This window comes from Clarias gariepinus, chromosome 3 (genome assembly GCF_024256425.1).
Source record: "Clarias gariepinus isolate MV-2021 ecotype Netherlands chromosome 3, CGAR_prim_01v2, whole genome shotgun sequence".
Lineage (NCBI taxonomy): Eukaryota > Metazoa > Chordata > Actinopteri > Siluriformes > Clariidae > Clarias > Clarias gariepinus.
In genome coordinates, this window is record NC_071102.1 from 45795385 (window position 1) to 45820339 (window position 24955).

Below are 24955 nucleotides of genomic sequence, written 5' to 3' on the forward strand. Positions count from 1 at the left end.
TAGTGGTATCAGACAACCCCCCTCATTCACCCCTCACAATATACGTGCGGCAATGCACGCTCTGAGCTCATTCATTAGACCCAATCCATTAGCTGCTGTAGAATTGAATTGTGTTTGCTTAAAACAAGAAGACAGGACGTTTCTCTTTAAGGTGTCGGAAAGCATCCTGGCAAATAAAGTGAGTGAAAAAAGTGCTACTGTACGCTCATTTACACACTCACTCACACAGCGTTGGCACCAATTAGGCTCAGAGTTATCAGGACCTACCTACAGACAACTCGCTTCATCTGCATCGTGATAACATTTGATTATGATATTCTATCAGTATTGTACCATGCTTCTTTAACATACGGTACATTTGCACTTGTATATTTGTCTAATATAAGGAGCTACATGAGACGAGTATACTTACACAGCTTGAAACACATGAAATGTGGGGCTTGTGATCGATTGTATTTGATCTACATATAATAATATTATCTTGATACATCACATAATCATTATGTTATCATTACACGCCTAACCCTGCTTTGTCATGTAAAAATAAGGCTGTTTTATTTTCTTATAATTAAAATAAAATTAACGAATGTGCTCTTTTGGGCAATTTATAAAATCCTAAATACACTGTATGTGTAAAATCTTTTAAATGTTCCGAAAATTGCATTTACATGATTTATAGTCAGTAAAATCTTTTAAACTTGATATCTTAATGCAACAGAATATTGAGATAAATTGAAATAAGTTAATTTGCTAATGTTAATAAGCTCTTACTATCGAAATGTAACATATTAGAAGGAGCACGTGAATATAGACCTGTGATTCGTAACTGCACTGCTTTATGGAAAATCAATAAACACCTTCTGACTGATCAGAATTCAAAATTTGGTGCTGTGCTTCAATACACAGTTAAATAATAAGCTCAACTTGAATGTAATATTTTAAAAACACTGACATAAGCATAACTTGGTGCTGGTGTGATGCTCTTCATGTTCTTGTACTCAGGATACAAAATAATATAAAATATAAAACACACTAATAGTTTGAATACTTAAAAGTTTATTGCATGTTCAGTAAATAACTTGCCTGTGATTACACATTCATTCATTTACAAAAATAAAAAATAAACTTTTATTGTACAAATGGAATAACTGAGTATTGTATATCCTCATTACACAGTGTTTAAAATCTCCTGGTTTAAGTTAAATATAAGTCTGTGGCACTTAAACAAACTGTTTATAGAAAGTTAATTTGGATAAATAGGTAAATGAAGAAAGCTTTTAAGTCAGGATTACACTTTGGAACCCTCAGTCATATTCATTATAAATACTTATAAACTTGTAAAATGGAGCATTCAAATTCTTTTGAAAATGTTTTAACAAGAAACAAAGGAAAATCATTTAATATAGGAAAATTCAAATAGCAGAATTTGCATAGGAAAAAATGAACATTGAAACATTTATCCTAGAGCACTGTATTGAATTAACATAAAATAAATTAAGCGGAATAACAAATTAACATAGAATATTTATTTAATATGAAATTTTTTACATAGGAAAAGTTATCCTATGTACATCTAATTAGCTAATTATTGCCATGCAGTTTTCAGTTTAAAAGCAATTATTTAAGACTACTAAAATTTTATTTTTAAAAACCCTGTATAAAATTTACCAGACGTAAAAAACAGGCACGCAAAGTTTGACAATTAGAATAACTTAAATAAAACTCGGTGAGCATAAAAAATCCACACAAAAGAACTAGCATGATATCTAGCATCTAGCATTTTAGGTACAAACCATTGTTGTTCTATTTTATCTGTATAAAAATACTTTAAATTTATTACCAATACCCAAAAACAATACTGAAATTAATCCTACTGTAAAAGAATATTCACTTCCAATCCTTTGCTACGCAAAAAATGATCAGTAATCAGTGTGGTCATGTGGTTAAGTGCTGCTTAATTACCCCTGATTGTTGAAGTCGGCTTTGGCTCAAACATTTTCATGCTGCTTGTGTACTTACTGTTCGCTATCATGATGGATGAAAATAAAATAATATAAACTTGGTTTATTGTGGATTTTTTTTTTTATTGAAGGTCAACAGCAGGTCAAGAAAAAAAAACTGGTTTTCTTAACGATTTGAGGAACATTTCCTGGAACTGAGTCATGTGACGTCTACAGCCACACATTAGGCGAAGCAGTTCTTCAGGAAATGAGTCATGTGCCTATAGACGTGTGCATTGGCTGATCCTCCGAGACTGTGATCCTCATCCGTGTACCACTAAGAGACAGTGAAGAGGGGAGTTGAAGATGGATGGGTGTTAAATAAACAGTGCAAATGCTGGAGTTTTAGGAACTTAAGTTTGCTCTTAATGACGGTGAATCAGGAACTATACACGTAACTAACACACATTATTTATGTACTGTAATAGGTTACTGAAATGTTTGTGTGATGTATAGTGGAGTCCAAAAGCCTGAGATCACACTAAAAATCTGGGTACGCAACATTAATTTTTTTTTTTTTTTTTAAATAAAGCAAGGAAAATAATTTTGTAACTTTTTAAAACCTTTTTATGCCATTAAACAATATGGGGACTTTGAACACCAAATACTTTAATACACAAATTCTCAAATATCCTACTTTTCACTTTTTGGTTGCTGGTAGTCTAACTTGTAATATTTTTCTAAATATAATTAGAATGTAATGCACAATAAAAGAATGTATCAGACTTTTGGATTCCTCTATAAAATTTTATATCATTAAAATTTTCTCAAGTGTTTACCATGGACTCAAAATCCACTTCTTGGTTAACGAGAGCTTTGGAGATCTGTGCTGCCTGCTGAAAGTGAACATTATCTGAAAAATATAATATGACTCTGTATGAAACATATCATGGAATTGTGCTTTTAACCAGTTATCGAACACGAAGTCCAGTGACAACATTACAGTCAGGAGGGTTCGGTCACAATACTATTTTAGGTATCAGGATATCAGTCCTGTTGGCTGTGTTTAAACTGAATTTTACAAAAATGTCACCAAGTTTGACCAAAAACTAATACACACTACAACTTTATTTGTTTATTTATTTTGTTTTTATCTAAAAACACATTAAATTAAACATATGCAAGAAATATTGCTTTGTGGCGATTCCATTTACGTCATTTTCCATTGACCAGAAGTGTGCTAATTCAGCTAAACGTGATATAATCACATAGTTTTTATGATGACACTTCAACACTTTATCATGTTCAATTTCTAAATAAAAAACCTTTTCTGTTTTTTTTTTATTTTATTTTTTTTGCTTGACTTACAATTCTTTGTCTTCTCAGAACTCAGTGTTGTTCAGACACTAAAGCCATAAACTCCATTTTCGGGGGGTTTAAAGCCAAAATGAGGCTGCTGTTGTGAAATGTGTTGAAGAAGGAATGTGACTGATGGATATAGCTGTGTAGCTAAGCTAAGTGTACTTGTTGTTAGGTTGTTTATGTTAAGTGAGTCATTCTATGCAAGTTCTAAAAACTTGTTATTATACGTGACACGTCATATCAAGTCAAGCATTAAGTCACGCAGGTTAATTTTGGCCAAACAGAGCACTGTAGGTTAAATTAATAGAATTTTCAATTTCAACATAAATCGATTGATAAATACCTAACGAAAGAATTTAGAAAAATTTAAATGCTAAATATTGCCGTAAAGCACTTTGATAAACCCTATCTAAGCTGGTGACTCCAGTTGCGATAGAAAGAAATTGAATTTCTTTGCCATAAACCAGATTCAATTTTTTTTTTGTCATGTACACGACCATACACATTATGATGTGCAGTGAAAAAAAAAGCAGAAACATTTAACTACGATTGAAAATATAGCTGGAAAATGCACTTAAACTAAAGACAAAATTCACAAAAAACATAACATTTTAAGATAGAAGTTAGGTTACAAAGTAAAATTTAAATAATTTCCTTTTTTTCCCAGGGTTAGCAAGGAAATCCTGGAGTCAATGAGGTTTCTTAACACATCAAAGAATCCTTATTTAAATATCCAAAAAAATTCAACAGAAAAGATTTTTTTTTTAATTTCCGACAACCTCCTTGAAAACAAATCCACACTGGTCATATCTCAAAAACCGGACATGATACAGTAATAAACTGGGTACCACAATAGAGCTTATTAAACCATGAATCTGAACATACGCACACCTCAAACTGATTAAATGTGACGGGTTACATATTTGAATGCACACAATTGCCTTTCGTTCAGCTTAGGGGCAAATTCACTCTTGCGACACAAATAAATTTAGGCACAAAATATCAGTGATCACATTAAATTTGCACCAGATAAGAAAGTAGCTAGCATTTTACGATGACATAATATGAAAATTAGTTTTGCCCCACACACCGAACTTGCTACCAAACACACATAACTGTGAAAAAAAAAAATACTTTGGGGAACATAGACAATCACTCATGTTGTTGAGCTTCTGAAATAATCTGGTCCCCACAAGTACGGCAATACATGTGTGTGTGTGTGTGTGTGTGTGTGTGTGCACGCGTGTTTGTTAGTTGGGGGGGTGGTTGTTTTGTGTGGATCTGTTTTATTATGGGACCTTTTGACCCACCTACGTCATAGAGAACAAACGTCATGAAACAAAAACATTTAAACACAAAGTAGACTATAATTAGAAAGGATTGTGTGTGTGTGAGTGTGTGTGAGTGTGTGTTACTTGTGAAGTTTGTGTAAAAGTAAGTAAAATAAAGACAATGACGAGAGAAAGCCCCTGGTGACATTTCAGCGCTAATGAAGACACTTGGTCCCCACAAATAACCTCAAACCTGAATGTGTGTGAAGACACATGGCCCTTCCAAATGAACTCTAACCTGAATGTGTGTTTGCCTGTGTGTGTGTGTTTGCCTGTGTGTGTTTGCCTGTGTGTGTGTGTGTGTGCGCGCATGCACGTACCCATGTGGGGGGTTTTGATTTGGAAGTGTGTTTGTGAAAGCACTCATGAAAGCAAGAGTGAATTACAGAATAAGGTTGTTAAAAGTGTGTGTGTATGCGTGCGCACGCGCCTCTTTGGGGGGTCTTGATGTGGTAATTCTAAATATCTGTGTGTGTGTGTCTCACCATCGGCTGTACCGTGCACCAACAGGTACTGAACAGAGTGGAAATTCTTCGCTCGGCCCGTCACTGTGGAATTCTGCGCAGATCACAACATCCTTTTTAAACACACTTTCCAAACGTGCACACGTGTAAATCACACAGCGTTTCTCTGAGCTGACTCACGCTCCTACAAGACTCACTCCTCCAACTTACCTCATAGAAATCTGGGTTTTCTTCCGGAGTTAGCATGTAGCGCTCTGTGTAGATGGAATCTGTGTATTTAGCAAAAATTATAATAATAAATTAGGTGTGAAATATTACACGTGGTACCTGAAGCCGAAGGAGATTATATTACAATATAATGCTACGACGATATACTGTGATGCAGACGCCAGAAATACTTATCACTGATGGTATGTTTTATTGGTATAAATGATGACATTAGCATTAATATTTTTTTAGTTGTAAAATAACGAAACTCCTCGACATGACATTTCAATTTAAATTATCAACCATTCTCTACGTAATGTATAAAAATGTGAGGATTGACTTCATGGGTAATAAGTTAATCAATATCTTTTATAGTAGGTCTTCCTCTAGAATTTCCATACCATAATACTTCCACTTCGAAACCGGGGCAACGGCCATGCCGCACTTAAACACTCCACTACCCGACCCTAGAACCATGGAGGTGACGTAACCGCCGTAGGACTGAAAACATAAACAAAATAGAAAGAAATATCCAGCACATCCTGCTACAGTCCACATGGATGTTTGCTATGGAAAGGTTTTCTATAACGTAAACATTAACATTAGTCTTAGCACTAACATGCACTGTATGGAAGGAGTCTCCAGTGTCAGTGTTTAACAATGAGTTGTAAAGCTTTTCACAGTGAAGCCTTGTGTATTCTCATAGCCATGCAGTGATTAACAAATAATAATCAGCACATCAGTTACAGTAACACAATATGTACGTGTGATGGCGACTTACCCAACCCCAGATCGCAATTCGATTACTATCGACGAAGCCCAAACTGATGAAATGTCTAAAATATGACAAACAACAATATCATATTACCATTTTGGTTAATGTTGGTTTTCTCCAGTACAGCGGTACCTCAGCACACAAACGCCTGCCTTAAGAATTTTCGCCTTTAGAACTGAAATTTTTCAAAAAATTTGGATCGACAGGCCGAGCATTTCCGACATACTGTACAGCCGAGCCAAACCTTGTGATGGCTAAGTTGCTCATACGCCTGTTCAAAGCTGGTTTACGTCAGTGGAAAACAAACGGAGCAAGTTTTGGGAAGGTTGTTTTTTCATTGTGTGCACGATTCAGTGATACAGCATCGCGGGTCTCAAGAATGTCATCAAGGACGGTAGCAAGAAGAAAAGGGAGCTGCTTTCAGTTTGGTTTTTAAAGTAGCCGGTGTGAAGAGGAATCATAAATTAAGGTTAAGTGAGGTTTAATGTCTATTTAATTTATATTTTACTTTATTTACATGCCTTTTCTAAATGTTTTAATTGTTTTCTTATATGCAAAAATATGATTTTAGTGTTTTAAATTGGTAATATTGGTAATATGTTTGGGTGGGTGGAACAGATTTTCTGCATTTACGTTATTTCCTATGGAAAAGTGCGTTTCACAATACGGAAATTTGCCTTAAGAGGTCGCCTCCGGAACGAATTAAAGTTGTACGCAGGGGTACCGCTGAAATAGGATAAATTAATTAATTAACAGAACAATGCTATATAAAATATACATAGAATAGCAATTAATTTCATTTAAAGTAAATTAAAGGCGATAGACAATTTTTTTTTTTACTTCTTAATAGCATAATTTAACTAGAAAAATAAACAGATCGTGATACAAAAATAAAGTTTTAATCCATGACTTCAGGACAAAAGTATTACGTGGATGACTAAAAATTTATAGAAAACAGCGTTACGGTCCGGGAATGCTTGCTTGTGTTTGCTTTTAGAAATTTTATAGACACTCTCACATGCCCCTTCAGTCCGCCTCCCTGCTAGCATGCTAATAACCTCAGTTTAGCACTGATAAGAGCTTATTAAGAAGAAAAAAACAGACAAAAACTGCACTCTGGACCATTATCATAAAGGGTTACGAGCTGGTTTCCATGTTTATAGTGTTGTCCTTGCCTTGCTCATGCTAAATCAAGTTAAAGTGTTGTAGATTCTGGGGCGGAGCTTTGTGTTGATGGGCAAGCATAGGGTATAGACTCAATGAGTACAAAGTCATTAGATTTTTTTTTCTTCACTTAGTTACCGCATTTTTACAAATTTTGAGAAATTGGAACTTAGGTTTTTAAGAGAAAGTCAACATGGGTGTGTTTGGGAATGAAAAAACATGTCACGTCATGTTACTTAGCGGCGGTGATCTGGTCCTCCACTTCATAAGTGCCGAGTCGTTTATAGATAGAGTGCATGATCCGGTCCCCTTGGTATCCGCTTCCTCGGCCATCGAAACTGGCAACGATGATGTTCTCTGTGCTGGCCAGGTACGTAGACCAGCTGAGCCGGAAACGAAAATCTGACTTCTGACTGCACGGCCCGGCGTAGCTAGCAAAGAGAAGAGAACGTGCAAAATTATGGTGCTATGTTTACTAAATTACTGGGATATTTTATTGCTAAGGCTTAACCTAGACCATGTATAGTCTCAGTGCTTGAGGATTATAATAGTTTGAGTTATACTAGCTTTCTTAGTGTAACTTATTATCAGCGCATACTGTTGATACACGCATGCATGACAAAAGTGTGGAAAAAATATAACATGTGATGCAGTAAACAAACAAGCATGCTCTGTTTCACACAGTTTTTGAGATGAAATTCTGCTTTGTTTAGCTGATTTCTCAAAGTAAACATAAAACATGGATTAGCTGTAAAAAGAAGAAAAAAAGTGAACCCTGCCGACAATATTGCATTAGGGGGGGAAATGCAGTAGGAATCTAATTGAGCCAGAGTAATGTGACTCAATGAATCGATTCACTAAATACCCAACGCTTTTATTATTTTTTTCTTGTTTTATTTTAAATATATGCAATGGCTAAACATTTTAATGCCTTATCCACCAGGGTAGCTCAGTGGATAAGGCATTGGACTACAGTTCGGAAGATCCCAGGTTCAAACCCCACAACCACCAAGTTGCCACTGTTGGGCCCTTGAGCACGGCCCTTAACCCTCAATTGCTCAGATGTGTAATGAGATAAAAAAAATGTAAGTCGCTCTGGATAAGAGAGTCTGCCAAATGCCCAAATGTAAATGTACAGAGCAATTTGAAAACCTGCTGGAGGATGTTTCTGCTCTGCCCTGCCCTCTAGTGGGGATCATGTTTAATCCCCCACCTGTTCTTAAGGGATGCCCAGTAAAATAAAATAGTGTGGCGGGGCGGCGGCTGACGACCAGCATGCCTTACGGAAGTTTCTATGTGTTCACCCTGTTGGGGAAGGGTGTTTGGGGTAGTGGCTTCGGCCATGTTGTGTGTGTGGTGGTGTGAGTGTGACGTGTTGAATGTGCTCCAGTTTATGCTTAGTTTATGCTAAATTGGATGTGGTTCTCAAGTGAATGTTATACATGCTGCATAAAAAATAAAGTACTTCCAGCCATTGCATTGGACAGCAAGTAAGCTCACTCGTCTCTCCAACATCCTTTCCGGCGGTAAAACGCTACATTGGTGTCAAAAGTGGGATGAAGAATGACGAGTTGTAGCGCACTACGGAGGACTTACGGAAAATTCAAGCAGGCCACCGAGTAGCGGAGCGACTACTGGGTAAGAGAAAGCTCTTACCTGATGGAGCTAGCGCGAGCACACAACGGCGAACAAAGAGGAGCGGCGTAATCAAGATCCTGGCACTGGACCTCGGGGCGGAGGCGCCTTCCTACAAAGGCGCCGTTAAACCCCACGCATTCCTCGCTCAAGTAGAACTAGCCGCTGTCTTCGCGGGCTGGTCCCCGGCGGATGAGCGGAAGGACTGGGCAAACCTATCCGGAATTCGAGCACGACAAGTGGGAAGAGCTAGCTCATCGCGCATTTGTCCCTGAACTCCGACCGCCGCGGCTCCGCGAGCACATCAGGTTAGCGGTACCAGCTTCCCTTTCCGAGGTGCTGCGCGAGGCCGAGCACGCTGAGCCCATAATGGCGGAACATCACGGCGAAAGACCTGAGTGACCGCCCGCAGCTCAGTGGCGCTCGGGAGGTGAACCTAGCCAGAGACAGGGCTACCCGTCGCGGCTAGGCAACGAGCAAGTCTCAGAGGTTTCGCGGCGATGCCGAGGCACGGGACCTCAAGACTACCGTTGCAACGTCCTCAGGCCTGAGGGACAGCGTACTCCAGCAGCTGCTAAACTAGCGCGGGGGGCGCTAAGGGGAAGCTGTCTCCCACAACTGGTGGATTCAACTTCCGTTCGGGACGTGTAGGGCATCGCGCTGGGATTTACGTCAACTGTGTGCTGGACGGCGTCTTACTACACACGCTCGGGGACACCGGCTCCACTGTTTCCCTGCTGCGCTGTGGATTACTGGGCAAAGCGGGCGCGTTTGCAGACTGCCTGATCCCGCCTTCAACATCCGCACCATTACTGGGGGCTACGTGAAGGTACAGGCGTGTCGCACGGTGAGAGCCCAAATAGGTAAGCGAACTTATTCACACAAGTTCTTTGTGGGGAATATCGAGGAGGACTGCATTTTGAGGTTGAACATTCTGGAGAGATGAAGTGCGGTGCTGAATTTGGCTAACGGAACTCTGCATGGTAACTTCGGGGTAGCCAGGTTGCTAATACCCAAACCACAGCCGGACAGGTTAGTAGCACACACCCGGGGGGCGGAATTTCCAGTAGCAGACCGAGCGGTAAACCTACACACTAACGCCGGCGCGTTATTCCGACGGCCGGGCAGCAAAGCACGTGGTCGGTACTGCGACCGAGTGGAGTGCCGTGGCGACGTAGAACCCTCGATGCCAAACATTCTCCCCGTGCAGTCCTCCAGGCTCTCCGGCGGTGATCAGCTGAACGAGCCAGCGTGCAGCCGAGTTACTGCATCACTCAGAGTCACCCGTAGTCGCTTCGCCGGTGTCACAGCTGGACCGTGATTCGCTCATCGCCAAGCAGGAGAAGGGCCCCATCCAGCGCTCACGGGCACTGCTGCAGGACTTTCGGGCACCTACTGGGTGCGGTTGGTGGGGTGGGCACGAGTTGTGCTCCACCGAGACCGTCTTGCGCCTTACCACCCGCACGCCGATGAAACATCGAACTCAGGACAATGTTCGCACTCATCCCTCCCCCACCAAAGGACTCCGGCGTTCCCAACGCCAGCGCCGGCTGCCTTCACACCTCCGAGACGAAGTTCGTCATGGTGACCCGGGACGGTCACAGCTCAGGTGGGGGCAGTGTGACGTGGGCGGGGCGGCTGCTGACGACCAGCATGCCTTGCGGGGGTTTCTATGTGTTCACCCTGTTGGGGAAGGGTGTTTGGGGTAGTGGCTTCAGCCATGTTGTGTGTGTGTGTGTGTGTGTGAGATGTGTTGAATGTGCTCCGGTTTATGCTTAGGTTAAATTGGATGTGGTTCTCGTGTGAATGTGCTGCTCATGTTATACATGCTGCGTGTAAAATAAACTACTCCCAGCCATAGCATTGGACAGCAAGTAAGCTCACTCGTCTCTCCAACATCCTTTCCGGCGGTAAAACGCTACAATAAAATAAAAATAATTAATGCAAAAAGTCTTACACGTCAATTAGCAGAGGGTATTTTTTGGACTTGTCAAAATTTGGAGGAAGGATCAACTGGTACCACAGGTCTATAAAACAGGATAGTTTAGGTTCAGGGTCAATATCTAAATAAAATAATAATAATAATAATAATTCTTATTTCTCAGACGTAATCCTTACCGAACCCGGTGATCTTTAGTGTGCCGTGTGTCACAGAGGGCATCGCGATGCTCTGGAGAATCGATTCCAGGATTTTATTGTCCTCCAGAACCCTGATCTCTAAAAACAAACAGAAATTGTAAACAGATTTTCACATACTATCCATGTGTGGTTGTTGTTAAAAAACAACTTTCAATTACCCGTGGTTTGAAATTAACCTTAACATGATTGTGTACTTGCAGCACAAATGGACCACTCCAGTAACGCTGATTTTAAAGGGATTACTGCATTTTATATTTTAAACTCTTAGCTAGTTAGCTCGTTAGCCACTAGTTGCCAAGAACTATAGCCATCTTGTATGTTTAAAAAAACAGTACTTATGAATAAAAAGACATGTTTGTTAAAAACAGCGTAATTTAAACACGGCAGATTAATCATTTTATCATTGCTCTATGTGAGGTAAATAGCTTGCTAACTAGCTAGCATTACAAAGCACTAGTTATAACTACATTTTGAGTCATTGTATTGTTAACAGGAACAATTAAACATCACAATATACGTAGCATTTGTGTTAAATTGTAGCTCATAAGAAATCATGGACAGACAAACCATTTAAATGTTCTGGAAAGTTCTTTAGGCTAGTGGTGTGCCTGAGTAGCTAATTTTAAAAAGCTGTTTATTTATTTAATTATTTATTTATTTATTTGGTACTGTAAAAAACTTTCATCCTAATGAACAATAACAATGATTTAACATAATCTCACGTTTCATGTTTAACCTTTTTGTTTATATTTAAATGACTGCATTTCTTGAACAAACTGTTATAATACAATTTAAGCAAATATTAGCTTTTATCCCTAAAACTGTTGAAAAAATGGGATGTGCCATCTTTCAAAATGTGCTGCATGTGGTCTGTTTGGTCTGTGTTTATCTCCCCTATAATTTCCATGAAAGGAAAAATGGGTCTGGGTGCATATTAGGTTCTCCTGCTAAGTAGCTAGCCTAGTAGCATGCTAGCAAACTTTTAGAATAGAACTGGTGATTTTATTTACATTTTTTTGAAGTCACGACAAATCCTATTATTAAGGACAGCTTTTAAACGGTCAGCACTGACTTTTTAAAGTTTGGCCATAAAATTAATTTCAATTAACTTTATGCAAAGACAAGCGTGCTTTAACGCTCTTAGTGAGTGTCCACAGTGCGAAGCGGAAGTGTGCGGACGTCCATCTTCATGCGAGATCATGACGAAGAGCGCTGATAAAACAGTGCGGCATACAGAGGTTTTAATATAACTGGAGTGCAGATCATTTTTGACTGACCCTCTTATACTAGCAATTTTCACCCTTTTTTAAAGCTGATATTTGAGAATTATGAACTTGAGTGTCTCTCTCTCTCTCTCTCTCTCTCTCTATATATATATATATATATATATATATATATATATATATAAAGAAAAAATATCCTTATATATATATATATATATATATATATATATATATATATATATAAGGATATTTTTTCTTTTTGAAAATCATATAATCAAAATATCTAAATGTCTAAAGATTTTTTTCTTTTTGTAACCTGAGCATCTTTAGCTGGCGTGTTTTTTCAATCTGATCCAGACTAATTATATATTTGCAGCCAGGTTTAAAATACAGTTATATACACTGATTAAAAATGCATGAATAAGTGTGCCTTATTTATCTAAGTTTGATAAAAACTCTGTGAGTTTACCTGATCCAGCGTCTCGACTGTCTCTTAAAGTGTATAAAGGCAGTCCGGGACCTTTATCAAGCGAATGAAACAAACAGGAAGACCGTGTGATGGTCTGATTCACGTCATGGTTATTATTTTTTATGAAATTTAGGAATGTATAAGGACATCAGCTCATACCTGAACAACTCAGACGGTAGTAGGTGGCGTCTTTGCTGAAGTAGGCGGAGTTATATTTACACCTGTCCTCCATGAGTGTACAGGTGAGACAGACAGGTGGGGAATGAGTCTCTCCGTTTATAGCGATTCTACAGAAACAACAAAACGCACATGAATTATTTAGTTTATTTCTGTTTGTAAGGAAATTCAACCAGGATCTTTTTTTATGACAGTGCAAATAGAAATTTTGGTTAAAAGTATGGAACAAGTGGAACAATTGGGTTCTGTAGGTTGAAATGATATCCGTGTCTCACTTGTAAACATTTCTTTGTCCTGGATGGCTGTTGTGTTCGTTACTCACGTAGAATCTGTGAACAAATAATGAAGAGAACAAACTATAGAAGCAATAACAACGATAACTCGTCCTGACTTTCTACCAAGCGCCAGGATTCGTTGCATCAAAAGGGGGCGGAGCTTCAATGAGTTCACTCACATGGCGTCCCTGGTCACTTTGAGGATGTCGGTGACCTCCCATCGTCCGGATGTGATGGGTGTGAGTGTGGTCTGAAACAAAAGGATGACGATCGCCATAGCATCAGTCACTTGTCAAACTTTCTGTAAACAATATTTCATAAAAGAACATTCTCGAGGAAACCATCAAAACAAATCTCCAGACACAAGTCCAGATGTTTCCAGCCGTGGTTGTGGCTAAGAGCTCACCCCACTGATGCGATGGATGTGCTTGAAGCCGCTCGAGTCGCTCGTGATGTAGTAACAGCTGGAGCCGTCGGGTTTAAACACGGGGTCGCTCGGAGAGAACTGCGACACAACAGCAAGAGAGACAATCAGGAAGGATGAGACACTCAGACAGAGCGAGAGCGAAAAAAGAGACGAAGTGTCTGAAAGTAAATGCGAGACTCAGAATGAAAGAGAGAATACAACAGTAGATCTATTGTTCTTTCTCTCCTTTTTTATGGGTTTCTCTTACTCTCTCTCTCCATCTCAAGGACAGGGACAGAGAGATAGCGAGAATGATGAAAGAGACCAAGAACAAGAGAGACACATGGATAGAATGTTTAAATAGAGAAAGAAAATGAATGTTCGAAACAAAGACAAGTGAGAAAAGATTGAAGGAGAGCAAGAGGGAGTGTGAAAGTAAGAGAGAGTGTGAGAGTGAGAGAGAGTGTGAGAGTGAGAGAGCATTAAGACAGGATGCATAGAGACATAAAAGAGAGAAAGATGAACAGAACGCATTACGTACTCGTCCGACCCAGCCTGTCTTGCTCTCCAAGTTTATCGTCTGCACAAAACAAACAGGTGAAATAGAAAAAGAAAAAAACCTCAGATCATCACACATTTTTAAGCATGTACGTTTTAGGTCAGAGGTCAGATGTCATGCCTATAGACACGCCCCCCAGAAGCAAAGGAGAAGTGAGAAGAGGTTACTGTTGTTTGGGTCCACGTCTCCCCCTCGAGCTCGTACACCTGCAGGATGACGTGACTCTGCGTACGGCTTTGCCACTGGACCGCGAGTTTCTCGTCCGTGGCCCACGTGACCGTGCTCAGGTAGTGCTCTCTAAATTCCAAAAGAGTAAGAGGAGAACTTCAGAGGTCACGATTAGAGGGAAATGCAGTAAACACCAGGCTCGGCCCAGACCACGCTGCCCAAAACCATGCATACTGTGGTTGCGTTACCGAGCAGTGAGAGCACTTGGCACGACCATCTCTATCGTTTTGGAGACACTCGAGGCGTTGACCACAAAGAGGCGGACGGTCGGATTCGGGGTCCCAGGCTGGAAACGAAAAAAGGAAACCCAGAATAAAATGATCTATTAGTGGAAACAAACTTGTTTTTTAAGCACCATGGTTTAAACCAAATGTAAAAGCACTGCTGCTAATAATAAATATCATAACCTCTGGATTCTGAAGCGTCTGGAATCATTTGATGCAGCTCTGAGGGCATTACAGACTTATAATATGTTTTAATACGTTATTGTTTCATTCACAGTATGTTGCGAATAATATGTTATATGTTATGTTTACTCTTTTTGGGGGGATCAAGAGGTCTATTAATGTCTTGTTTATTCTGGCTGGTGAAGGATATCTCTATTTTATCTCAGACATTCCACAGCTTTAACTGAAACTAAACATGGATACAACATGTGGTTTATCCTGTAGATCCTATTCTATATCAATTTCCACACCAGTTTCTATATTTTCTATATTTGTACGGCCATATTGTCTATAATTTGTAGAGCTAAAATATTTTTTATATTTTATATTTAGTTTTTCTATTTTTTTCTGCAGCTAAGTTTTTCTATGTTTTAATCTTATTCTATTCCATACTTTATTTCTCATTGATAATCTTTCACTGATTTGATATCGTACGTACTGTATGTGACAAATAAAATTTTAATTTGAATTGGAAATTTAATACAAACAATAAAAACTATTTCCTTTTAAATTACTTTCACCCAGATATCATTTTTGTAGCTTATATACACTGCAGACGGAATGATGAGCTAAAGATGAATCATGAGCTGAATTTTGAACTAAACTGAGCTCTTACCTTAGGATATGGGATGTTGACCGTTTCCGGGTACTGACCCTGCCCGTACCATGAGTACTCGATGGCGTGCACATCAGTGTCGTTGATCTCGGCGAAGGCCAAGAACCTTCCGTTTGGAGACCACCACATGGCATGGTTGGTGGAAAACATCTCCTCTGTTGAGGTTAAAAGACGTTTACCGTATCAGTGCTAGCATCAGTCTCGGCTCCTGCCCGCTGACTGACCCTTAATTAGCCTTTACTCACTTTGTGTATTTATTGCAGTCCGTTGAAGTTTGAGCCTTTCTGCTGAGTTCTGTTATGTGTTTCCAGCTTCCATCCTTGGCATGTTTGTGTTAGTGTTACAGACTATTGATCAACCCAGTCAAACTGCTACCTTATTGATCACTAACGCACAAAACGGTCTACAACCATCATTACAGAATTCCCGTTAAAAATTCACAGAGCCTATCCCAGGAAGCTTAGGGCACGAGGCAGGGTACACCCTGGACAGGGTGCCAATCTATCGCAGGGCAGACACACACATACACACTCACAGACCCATTCACACACTACGGGCACGCCAGTTAGCCTAACCTGCATATCTTTGAACTGTGGAAGGAAACCGGAGTACCCGGAGGAAACCCACCAAGCACGGGGAGAACATGCAAACTCCATACACACAGAGACGGGAATCGAGCCTGGCCGGGAATCGAACCCAGCCACGAATCGAACCCGGACCCTGGGGGTGCAAGGCGACAGTGCTAACAACTACACCACTGTGTCTCCTCATTAGTGACTAGACTAGCTAATTACTAATCTAACTAAACTAATTTAAAATCATTGTTATGTTATGTTATGGTATGATAAATTAAATTAAATCATACATTATATAATGTTATGATATGTTATGTTACGTTATGTTACATGGTGTTATGTTATATTACATTATGCTATACAGTGTTACATTATGATACGTTTAGTTACTACTATACTTTGTTACGTTACATTACACGATGTTATGTTATGTTGCATCACATTCGTTTTTGTTATGTTATGCTATTTTACATTATGTTACATTAGGTTATGCTTGGTTATATTATGTCATCACAATATGTTGTGTTACCAAAGGTTACATTATCTAACATCATGTGGTGTTGTTTCTTTATGTTGCATTACGTTCTGTTATGCTTCTTCATGTTACCTTACGTAGTGTTATTTTTACGTAATATTACTTTATGTTAAATATTTTATGATACACAGTGTTACATTATACATTGTAAATTTTAAATATGCATTATGTTATGCTATCATATAAAATCTTACATTACAGTGTGTTACATTTTGCTACATTGTCTTACTTGCGTATCTTATGTTGTGTTGCATTATGTACTGCTATGTTATGCATGTATGTAACTCACATTAAGTTGTGTTAGGTTACAAGACATTACAGTATGTACCGCAATTTTAGATTTTGTTGTATACGTTATGTTAGGAAATGTTACTTTATGATGCATTATGTTATGCTAAGTTACATTATGTTACATGATGTTAAATTAATTTAACTTACATTACATTATAAGGTAATATAATATACATTATGTTCCATAATGTTATGCTACATTATATTACCTTAGTGTTATGTTACAGAATGTTACATTAAGTTATATTATGTTGCGTTATGTAATGTTAAATTGTGTTACATTATTTTACATTACACAGTGTTACATTGTGTAGTGTTATGATATGCTTTGTTACATTATTTTACAGTGGTTAATGTTACACTACAGTGTTATATTATGCACGAATGCAAGTAGGATAATGTAGCTTAATGTATTCTACTGTAATGTAATGTTAAATACTATAACATGATGGTTATGTAAAAGTACAGTATATAATGTTATACTATGTTGTGTTACATTATTTTGTTTGACATCATGTTTTGTTGCTTTACGTTATGTTACATTATTTTATCTGATGCTACAATATATTACATTATGCAGCGATACGTTACCTAATGTTACATTATGTTACTTTATATCATGTTACATTACTTTTTTATGTATGTTATGAAATGTTATGCTATAATGTTATGTCAACCTCACTTACCCTCATACACCCAGTCAGGAATACCATTCTTAATCAAAAGACCTCCGTTACTGGTGACTGGCTGTGCCGGGGAAGAGGGAGTGGACTTCATATACACATTATTCTTCCATACATATGCCTGAGAGAGAGAGACAGAGAGAGAAAAAGAGAGAGAGAGAGAGAGAGAGAGGAGATCAGACTATTATACAACATGACAATGCTGTAATCTATATGAGTTTATGAATAGTGGAGATTAAGAAGGAGATTAAGAACAGCACACTAAACCACACTCAAGAGAATGATGTTTTTTTCCATCATATGTTTTAATCTTTAAACCCCATCAGCCGAGCAGAAGTGATAAAGGTAATAAATTTAGATGATGGAAAAGATTAAAGGATTGTCGTCAAACTGGGTATCACTGTCAGGAAATGAGATAACTCCCTGAGATAACTCCTTTACACAACTTAGATAGAGCCATCGTTAAGACATCGACTTGACCCTGAGTCACACCACCATCACAGACGTCTATAAAGAGCTGAGCCACGTGACAGATGGCGTCCTGCACTACTGCTGCACAATTATATGTTGGATATACGAGTATATTGGGAAAGTTACAATGCTATTGATATCTGTTTCATTCCTCCGGTCATGATGTCCAGGAGCACTGAAATTACAGACTAGATTTGGCAATAATTAAAGATTATCAATAGTATAAATATCTTCTTCTATATAGTGGGTTCTCATTATATTTCCTTAAAAACACCACAATATTATCTACATACTTTTCTTTTAATCTTACAGGATAACACTCTTACTTGTACTGTATTATAATCAATGACTGTAATTATACTACATATAATTACAATCACACTGATAGTAAAATGCTTTACTTTGAAGTGTACAGTATACAATAATGGTGATGTTAAATATATCATTACTAAAACATTAGCTCTGACCGAGTTATCTGATTGGACACAAGGTGTTTCATGAGTGCTGATATTAGACAGTAACATCACTGTGATGTGTAACTCTGTGTATGAGTGGGCGTGTCCCAGGTGTTGTCCAGTGGTTAATGACACTAACTGTGTGTCTCAGCGTGGGTGAGAGTAGGTCTGTACGGTCCGCAGTACTGAGGAGAGAGCAGCTGTCTGACTAAACCCACATTCACACCCAGTCACAGAAGCACTTTCAGTAAGAACACACGTCTGATAACGTTATGGCGTCTTAAACAACACGCCGTCTCCGCACTAATCACTTCTAAGTCCTTCTGAATCGTTCTGTTTTTGACTAACATGAGCTAAAAAGCTAACCAGAGTCTAACACAAGACTAAATCCCAAATCCCTCTCTACTTATTGTGTGGAACAAGGTGTGCTGATATTAAAGCGCAACAGCATGACCTCGGTGTGTGATATTGTAGCTTATGGCTGATAATCAGCACACAACAAACAAGAATAAAGGAAATTATTGTTGTAAAATTTTCCTTAAACCCACCAGTTTGTGGCCAGTCGGAGCCCAGGCGAGGTACTGGACCTCATGTGGGATATCTGTAGAGAGCACCGTCCTGAACAAAGAGCAACATGAGATTTATACGTACAGTGAATAAGCGTTCAAACATAAAGCTCATGAGACAACGAAAGACCTGTTGTTGATTAAATTCTGTTCATTAGTTCGTCTTGATTAACTACCCGATCAGGTTCAAATTACAGTAGGTCAGTAAAATTAGTTTGTTTCTCCAGTTGTGACCAATTATGGACTGGAGTGAAATGATGGACTATAAATGTGTTTTTGTTTTGTTTTTTGCAGTAAAGGCATTTTTTTTAACACCAATCTCAATCTGATCTGATAGAAGTTACTGACCTGCTCTCCCGGTCATAGATTAAATAAGTTGCAGTATATGAGTGTCTCCAAGTCTGTAACAGAACAGATTGAGTGTAAATGCTTACGGTGGGAAAACGGCATGTGGATCATTAATGTATTTAACACTGCACCTTTGAGTAGTTGGTCATTAAACACACAAACTTGCGATCCGCTGACACCATGTAATCAAAGGCTCCAAATGAGTCCTGTGATATAAAACACACACACACACACACACACACATTATAAAGACGTGCGGTTTTCACTGTTATTAAACATTTGTTTTTTACATAGACAAACATATAAAAAATATATATATTTTTATCCGAAATCTTACTCCATTCATACAAAACACAAGAACGTTTAAGACAAATGCTCATGAGACAGTCTAAATAAGCTCTCACATTTACACAAAATTCCTGAGTGTCTTGTTGCATTCACATAATATAATCACATTCCTAGAAAATGCTTTCACATTCACACAACATGCTCTCACGTTCATGTCTAACAAGCTCTTGCTCAATCCTTTCACAATGTTGTTGCATCAACACAAAATCCTCTGGTGACATTTAAGCAAAATGCTTTCGCGTTCACACACAAAGCTCTTGCATTCAAGGAAAATTGCTCTCGCATCTACCCGATACGTTTCATCAGATAATGCTTTCACACTCACACAACATTTTCATGCATGCTTCTTGAATGTGAACAAATAAAATGGCATGCAAAATAGTCTCAGGTGTATTAAAAATTTTTCATTTACATGTGTATAAACATTTCCATATTCTCACAGAACGCTCTCGCATTCAGGTAAAACGGTCTCACATTTACAAGGAGATAAAACATTCACATAACATTCACGCATTCACATGAAGCTTACAAGCGTCTCATCCATAAACTTCTCTCCCGTCTCTGAAGACGCGTTAAACAGAAATATATAGTCATCTGCTGTGCTGCGTAGAAACTCATCATCTGTTAAAGAGATCGCACAAACAAACAAACAAAAAAAACAAACAAAAAACTAATCAGTTTTGGGTCCATCTCCTGTAAATCATACAGCATCATCGTGATCATCATAAACAGAGATCCTTTAACAAAAAAAGCAACAAAAAAAAGTTTGTATTTTATCTACATTTACATGCTAAACTGGATGCTAAAGAAAGTTTTAAGCGCTAAACCTAACCTGCTTAATTCATGTAAAAATAGGCAAAAGGCACTTTGTCAGTTTGTCTTTGGTGGGTGTGGCCTGTCCAATATTTTTCTGATGTTTAATGGTAGCAGCGATATAGTAAGAATAAAAATAACATGCTAATCAGCGACCAAAGGGCCCTATCTGTATTAGCTACGTACATACACGCACCATCGACTTCCTAAGCAGAATTATTTGTCTTACTAACGTCTCTGTACATGTTTAAGTAGAGCTTGTATAGGACAGGAGATTCAAGATTTGCATTAATAGTAAAGCAAAAAAACTGTTTTTATCTAGCCGCAGGTAGGAAAGACAGTCGTGAGCAGGTAACTGAAGAACTGAAAAAACTTCAGACCACAAGAGTCGAGTGCGTTCAAGAAAAAACCATTGGAGGTTTGGGTTTGGATGTGACTTTATTGGAGTTTTTCATAGGAAAGAAGCCTAAATGATGAGGTTTGGGAACGAGATAAGCCACATATATGTTTATACAGAGCGCTTGTGCATGTGTGTGTGTGTGTGTGTTTGTGTGTGTGTGTGTACTTGGCCCGCTCACCAGAGATCCAGCGCATGTTATATGATTTGGCCCTGATGGTGATGTTGAAGTAGTCATTAAGGGTAAAAGTCTTCTTGGGTACTCCTTGGCTCTTCCCTGTAAAACCACACACACACACACACACACACACACACACACACACACACAGGCATAGTAATCTGAAACCTAGTAAGTAAAAACTAACAACGTTTTAATCTTTGTGTTAATTTATCGCTGTTGTTTTGATGCCAAGTGGATCACAGGTCAAAGTTCAACCACACAGTGAATTAATCATCCTTTAAAAAAAGACATTACAGATCTTGGAGTGCAGTAATATTTAGAGCAAGATGATTAAAGCTGTGCTGGTGAATAAAAATGTGGTTTCCGTGCAGCTGGACTCAAACAGGCAAGGGTACAGGTTTACAGACAAAATAAAACCACAACCACGGTGCAAATGAGACATAACAGTCTGGAACATCAACATTTCTCTCTGATGTGTTGATAAACTACAAAGAAAAAAGGGCATTTTTATTAATGGTGCTTGACTGGAAACTGTTACACATACCACTATTAAGATAGATAGCGGTTGGTACGGCGATCACAGTGACCAACACCGCCGCACCCAGAACCCCGAGGACAATCTTCCCCACGTGCTGGAAGAAAACACACAGACGTTCATGATCAATGCCTAAACAAGACGGTCTGCCAGTTTGGATTGTGTGCGTTATTCAAGTGTTATTTAAGCCATTCAATATTGTGAAATAAAAAAAGAGGAAGTAGCATAATCTGATTTCCTTAAATAGAGCCATATCGAAACTAAGTCCCTGCACCTTCACAAAAAAAATTATGATCACGCTTGTACACAGACGTGAAGTACAAAGTACTTGCAAGCATGCGATGTTCTCTTATTCATCACACATTAATCTGTTGTTCCGTATCTAAGATCATAAAACATGCACCGTACACAGTAATAATGAGCGCTCACGTGGCTGAACTCACGCCTGTACCGGTCACTTCTGCTGTTAGTTGAATGATTTTGATATGAACGCTAATTAACCCTTTTATTATCAGCGTCCACAGTGATGGCTGTCTTTAATGTTAAATGTCGGAAAACCCGAATCACCCGAGGCAAATAGTGTAATTTAACACAACATCGTTATCATGAGCTCTGATCTGGACTCTCTGGACTCTGTGCTATTCTTGGTGCAGACCACCCTCCCCCTTTCTTACCAAACCTCCCTAATAAAAAGGCCAAAACGTTCAAGAAATATTTTACAAATAACATAAAACTGAGATGTCCAAATGAGAGTAAGATCTTCAGCATTCAAATGGCAATCTCGAGTCCTACAGCGCTAAATGCTTAAGTCTGTAATATCTGCAACATTCTGGTAACATGCAATTTATCTAATTAATGTATGTATGTAGATAGATAGATAGATAGATAGATAGATAGATAGATAAGTTAGTTCATGTTTTTTGGAACACTAAATGATCTGCAGAACCGAATCCAATTTGTTTATGATATAAAATTCAACTCTTCCTAATTCATTTTCAACTCCCTAACAAAAAAGTAACTTATTCTAGTGGAGCCAAGTGAAAGTTTCCATCAAATTCCTTTAGACTGCATTCCAAACAAAGCACTACCATTAACTAATAAATACTACTCTGTTTCAATTTATTTTTAACTCAGTCGCTAGGTTTACTTCTATCTTCCACTGACTGTGTTCAACTGGAGATTGTTTGGTTTTTCACTTCTTTTTTTAAAATAATGCTAATAATCCCAAACAACAAATCACTGATGGTTATTATTCCAAACAACCAATCACGTATCACTTCTCTAACCAAACAGATTAGTGATCTCTACCGTCCCAAACAACCATTTACCAATACTTATCAATCATAAAAAAACAATCACTGATTGTTACTGTCGCAAACAACCAATCACCGTTACTTATTGTTTCAAACAACTAATTAATGATTATTAATGTTCTAAAAAAAACAGTCATTAATGACTTCTGTGCCAAACTACCAATCACCCATTACATCCATCCTAAACTACCAATCAAGGATACCTATTGATCCAAAACAGCCAATCACTGATCGCATTTATTCCAAACTACTGATCACGGGTAAGTGTTATTATTAGCATTTATCTCCATTTTGGTCAAACTCTGTTCTATTCCACTAGTCCACCTTTTTCATGAAACATATAGTCGCAGCATTAATATTCAAATGAGTATAACAATTCAATTGATATGACAATAAGGCAATGACGTCATGTTATCATTTAGGCATGAATGAAGAACTTTCCCCTGAAAAGAGTTGGCAACACCGAACCTATTCTTTAAATCTGAAATGAAACAAACAAACAAACAAACAAAACCAAACATAAACAGCACACACACACACACACACACACACACTCTATCCCAGTCTCACATGGGGTTTAGAACAGAGTTAATTTTGGCGCGCTTTTCTTTTTAATAAGAGCTGCAGCAGGCAGATGTACAATCGCGCGCACTCGAACCCAGTTTATGGACCTGTCGCGTGCGCCGGTACTGACCATTTCCGGTCGCGCGGTAGGTAACGCTCAGGGTCCGCCGTTGCCCGGTAACGCGTCAGATTCCCCGAGTCCGGTCCCGCACGCGCAGAGCTCCTTCCTGAGCGGGTTTAGTAAATAAGAAACGGATCCAGTGGTGACAGATGTGTGTGTGTGTGTGTGTGTGTGTGTTCTCTCTCTCTTTCTGTGCGCGTGTTAAATATTAGCCCAGAGGGGCAGTAAGGCAGTAAGACAGGGGCAATAAAATCAGCAAAGATTAAAGTTCGCATTAAGAGACAGAAAGATTGAAAGAAATGAAACTCAGGCGCGCGTGCGAAGAGACCGGGGAAAGTGTGTGTGTGTGTGTGTGTGTGTGTGTGTGTTGGGGAGACATAGTAGCAGCAGTTGTGGCATGCTTTGTGTTCTGCTTCCTGCACATACACACACACACACACACACTGAGTTCGGTGCGCCGCGTGCGTCAGGGGTTCCTCTTTTAACATGATCTTTATTTCAGTCACGCACCAAAGAGGGTCATGAATTTCTGCTGAATTGCCCGCACCCCATCCCGAGTGTGCCCAGCCCTACACCCCGGGCAATTCAGCAGGAAGGAGGTGCAGCATGACACCATCACATCAGTCAAGATCTTACCGAGGTCTCTGTCTTCACACTCAGCTCAGTGAAAAGTGTGAGGGATCCTGTAGGGGACCATCAACACCTGTCCAGTCAAGCGACCTAACCTTCTAACCTTCATCCTACTCTTTTCAAAATTCATATCAAACCAAAGTTTTACAAACTAATATCTCAACAACAAACAAAGAAAACAGAAAGAATGAAGATCTATGAGCATTAATCTCTCCCAGTTTCCTTTTCTCAGTACAAATGGTTCTCTACACATCACACATCACAAACACTGTGCTCACTTTTCCACCTTTTTTAACGAAAAAAAATATTTAATTTAAATCTGATACCTTATATAAATAAAAGAAAGGTTTTGTCTGTACATTGGTCAGAACTTTTTACATTTCATACACTGGAGGACCAGAAACCAGTCTCTGAAAAAAAAAAATGCTGTCTGTCTTTGTTTATGTCTGTATGTCTGTCCAGCCAGATTTTGTCACATCATCACACAAAACTGTCTGGACAGAATTTACTGAAACTTAGTACACTTAGTGCAGTCCTTAGATCTCTACCTGAAGTTTAATCTGCACCATCAGTGAATCTAAATGTGGAGTAAAAGTGATGTTATGAACAGTTCTGTGTGGGATTTAATAATCTACTGTAAAATAATCTACTAATGCGCTACTGTCTCAATGTAAACAAACACCTGCACCAATAGATATTAATTAGAAAAGATA

General features: G+C 38.7%; 1 protein-coding gene across 1 annotated transcript; it reads right to left on the minus strand.

The window, feature by feature from the left end:
• Positions 1 to 1045: 1045 nt before the first annotated feature.
• dpp4 (dipeptidyl-peptidase 4) lies at positions 1046 to 23894 on the minus strand. Its single transcript, XM_053493090.1, has 26 exons — positions 23622 to 23894; positions 21624 to 21711; positions 21080 to 21175; positions 20218 to 20309; positions 19472 to 19546; positions 19341 to 19393; positions 18975 to 19044; positions 17504 to 17621; positions 15417 to 15571; positions 14543 to 14640; positions 14294 to 14423; positions 14109 to 14147; positions 13568 to 13666; positions 13341 to 13411; positions 13162 to 13215; positions 12869 to 12996; positions 12710 to 12760; positions 10997 to 11095; positions 10836 to 10905; positions 7480 to 7674; positions 6086 to 6140; positions 5706 to 5805; positions 5308 to 5366; positions 5119 to 5191; positions 2780 to 2853; positions 1046 to 2277 (listed from the first exon to the last, which is right to left on the minus strand). Exons 1-26 carry the CDS (start codon positions 23622 to 23624, stop codon positions 2185 to 2187), a joined length of 2238 nt encoding a protein of 745 aa, XP_053349065.1. The 5' UTR covers positions 23625 to 23894; the 3' UTR covers positions 1046 to 2184.
• Positions 23895 to 24955: the final 1061 nt, after the last annotated feature.

Coding starts and splice junctions, on each gene's coding strand:
- dpp4 (XM_053493090.1), bottom strand. Junction 11,096..12,709: donor CAGTCGAGACGCTGGATCAG/GTAAACTCACAG, acceptor GTTTGTTTTTAG/AGATCAGGGTTCTGGAGGAC. Junction 2,278..2,779: donor AAGTGGATTTTGAGTCCATG/GTAAACACTTGA, acceptor ACTGTCTCTTAG/TGGTACACGGATGAGGATCA.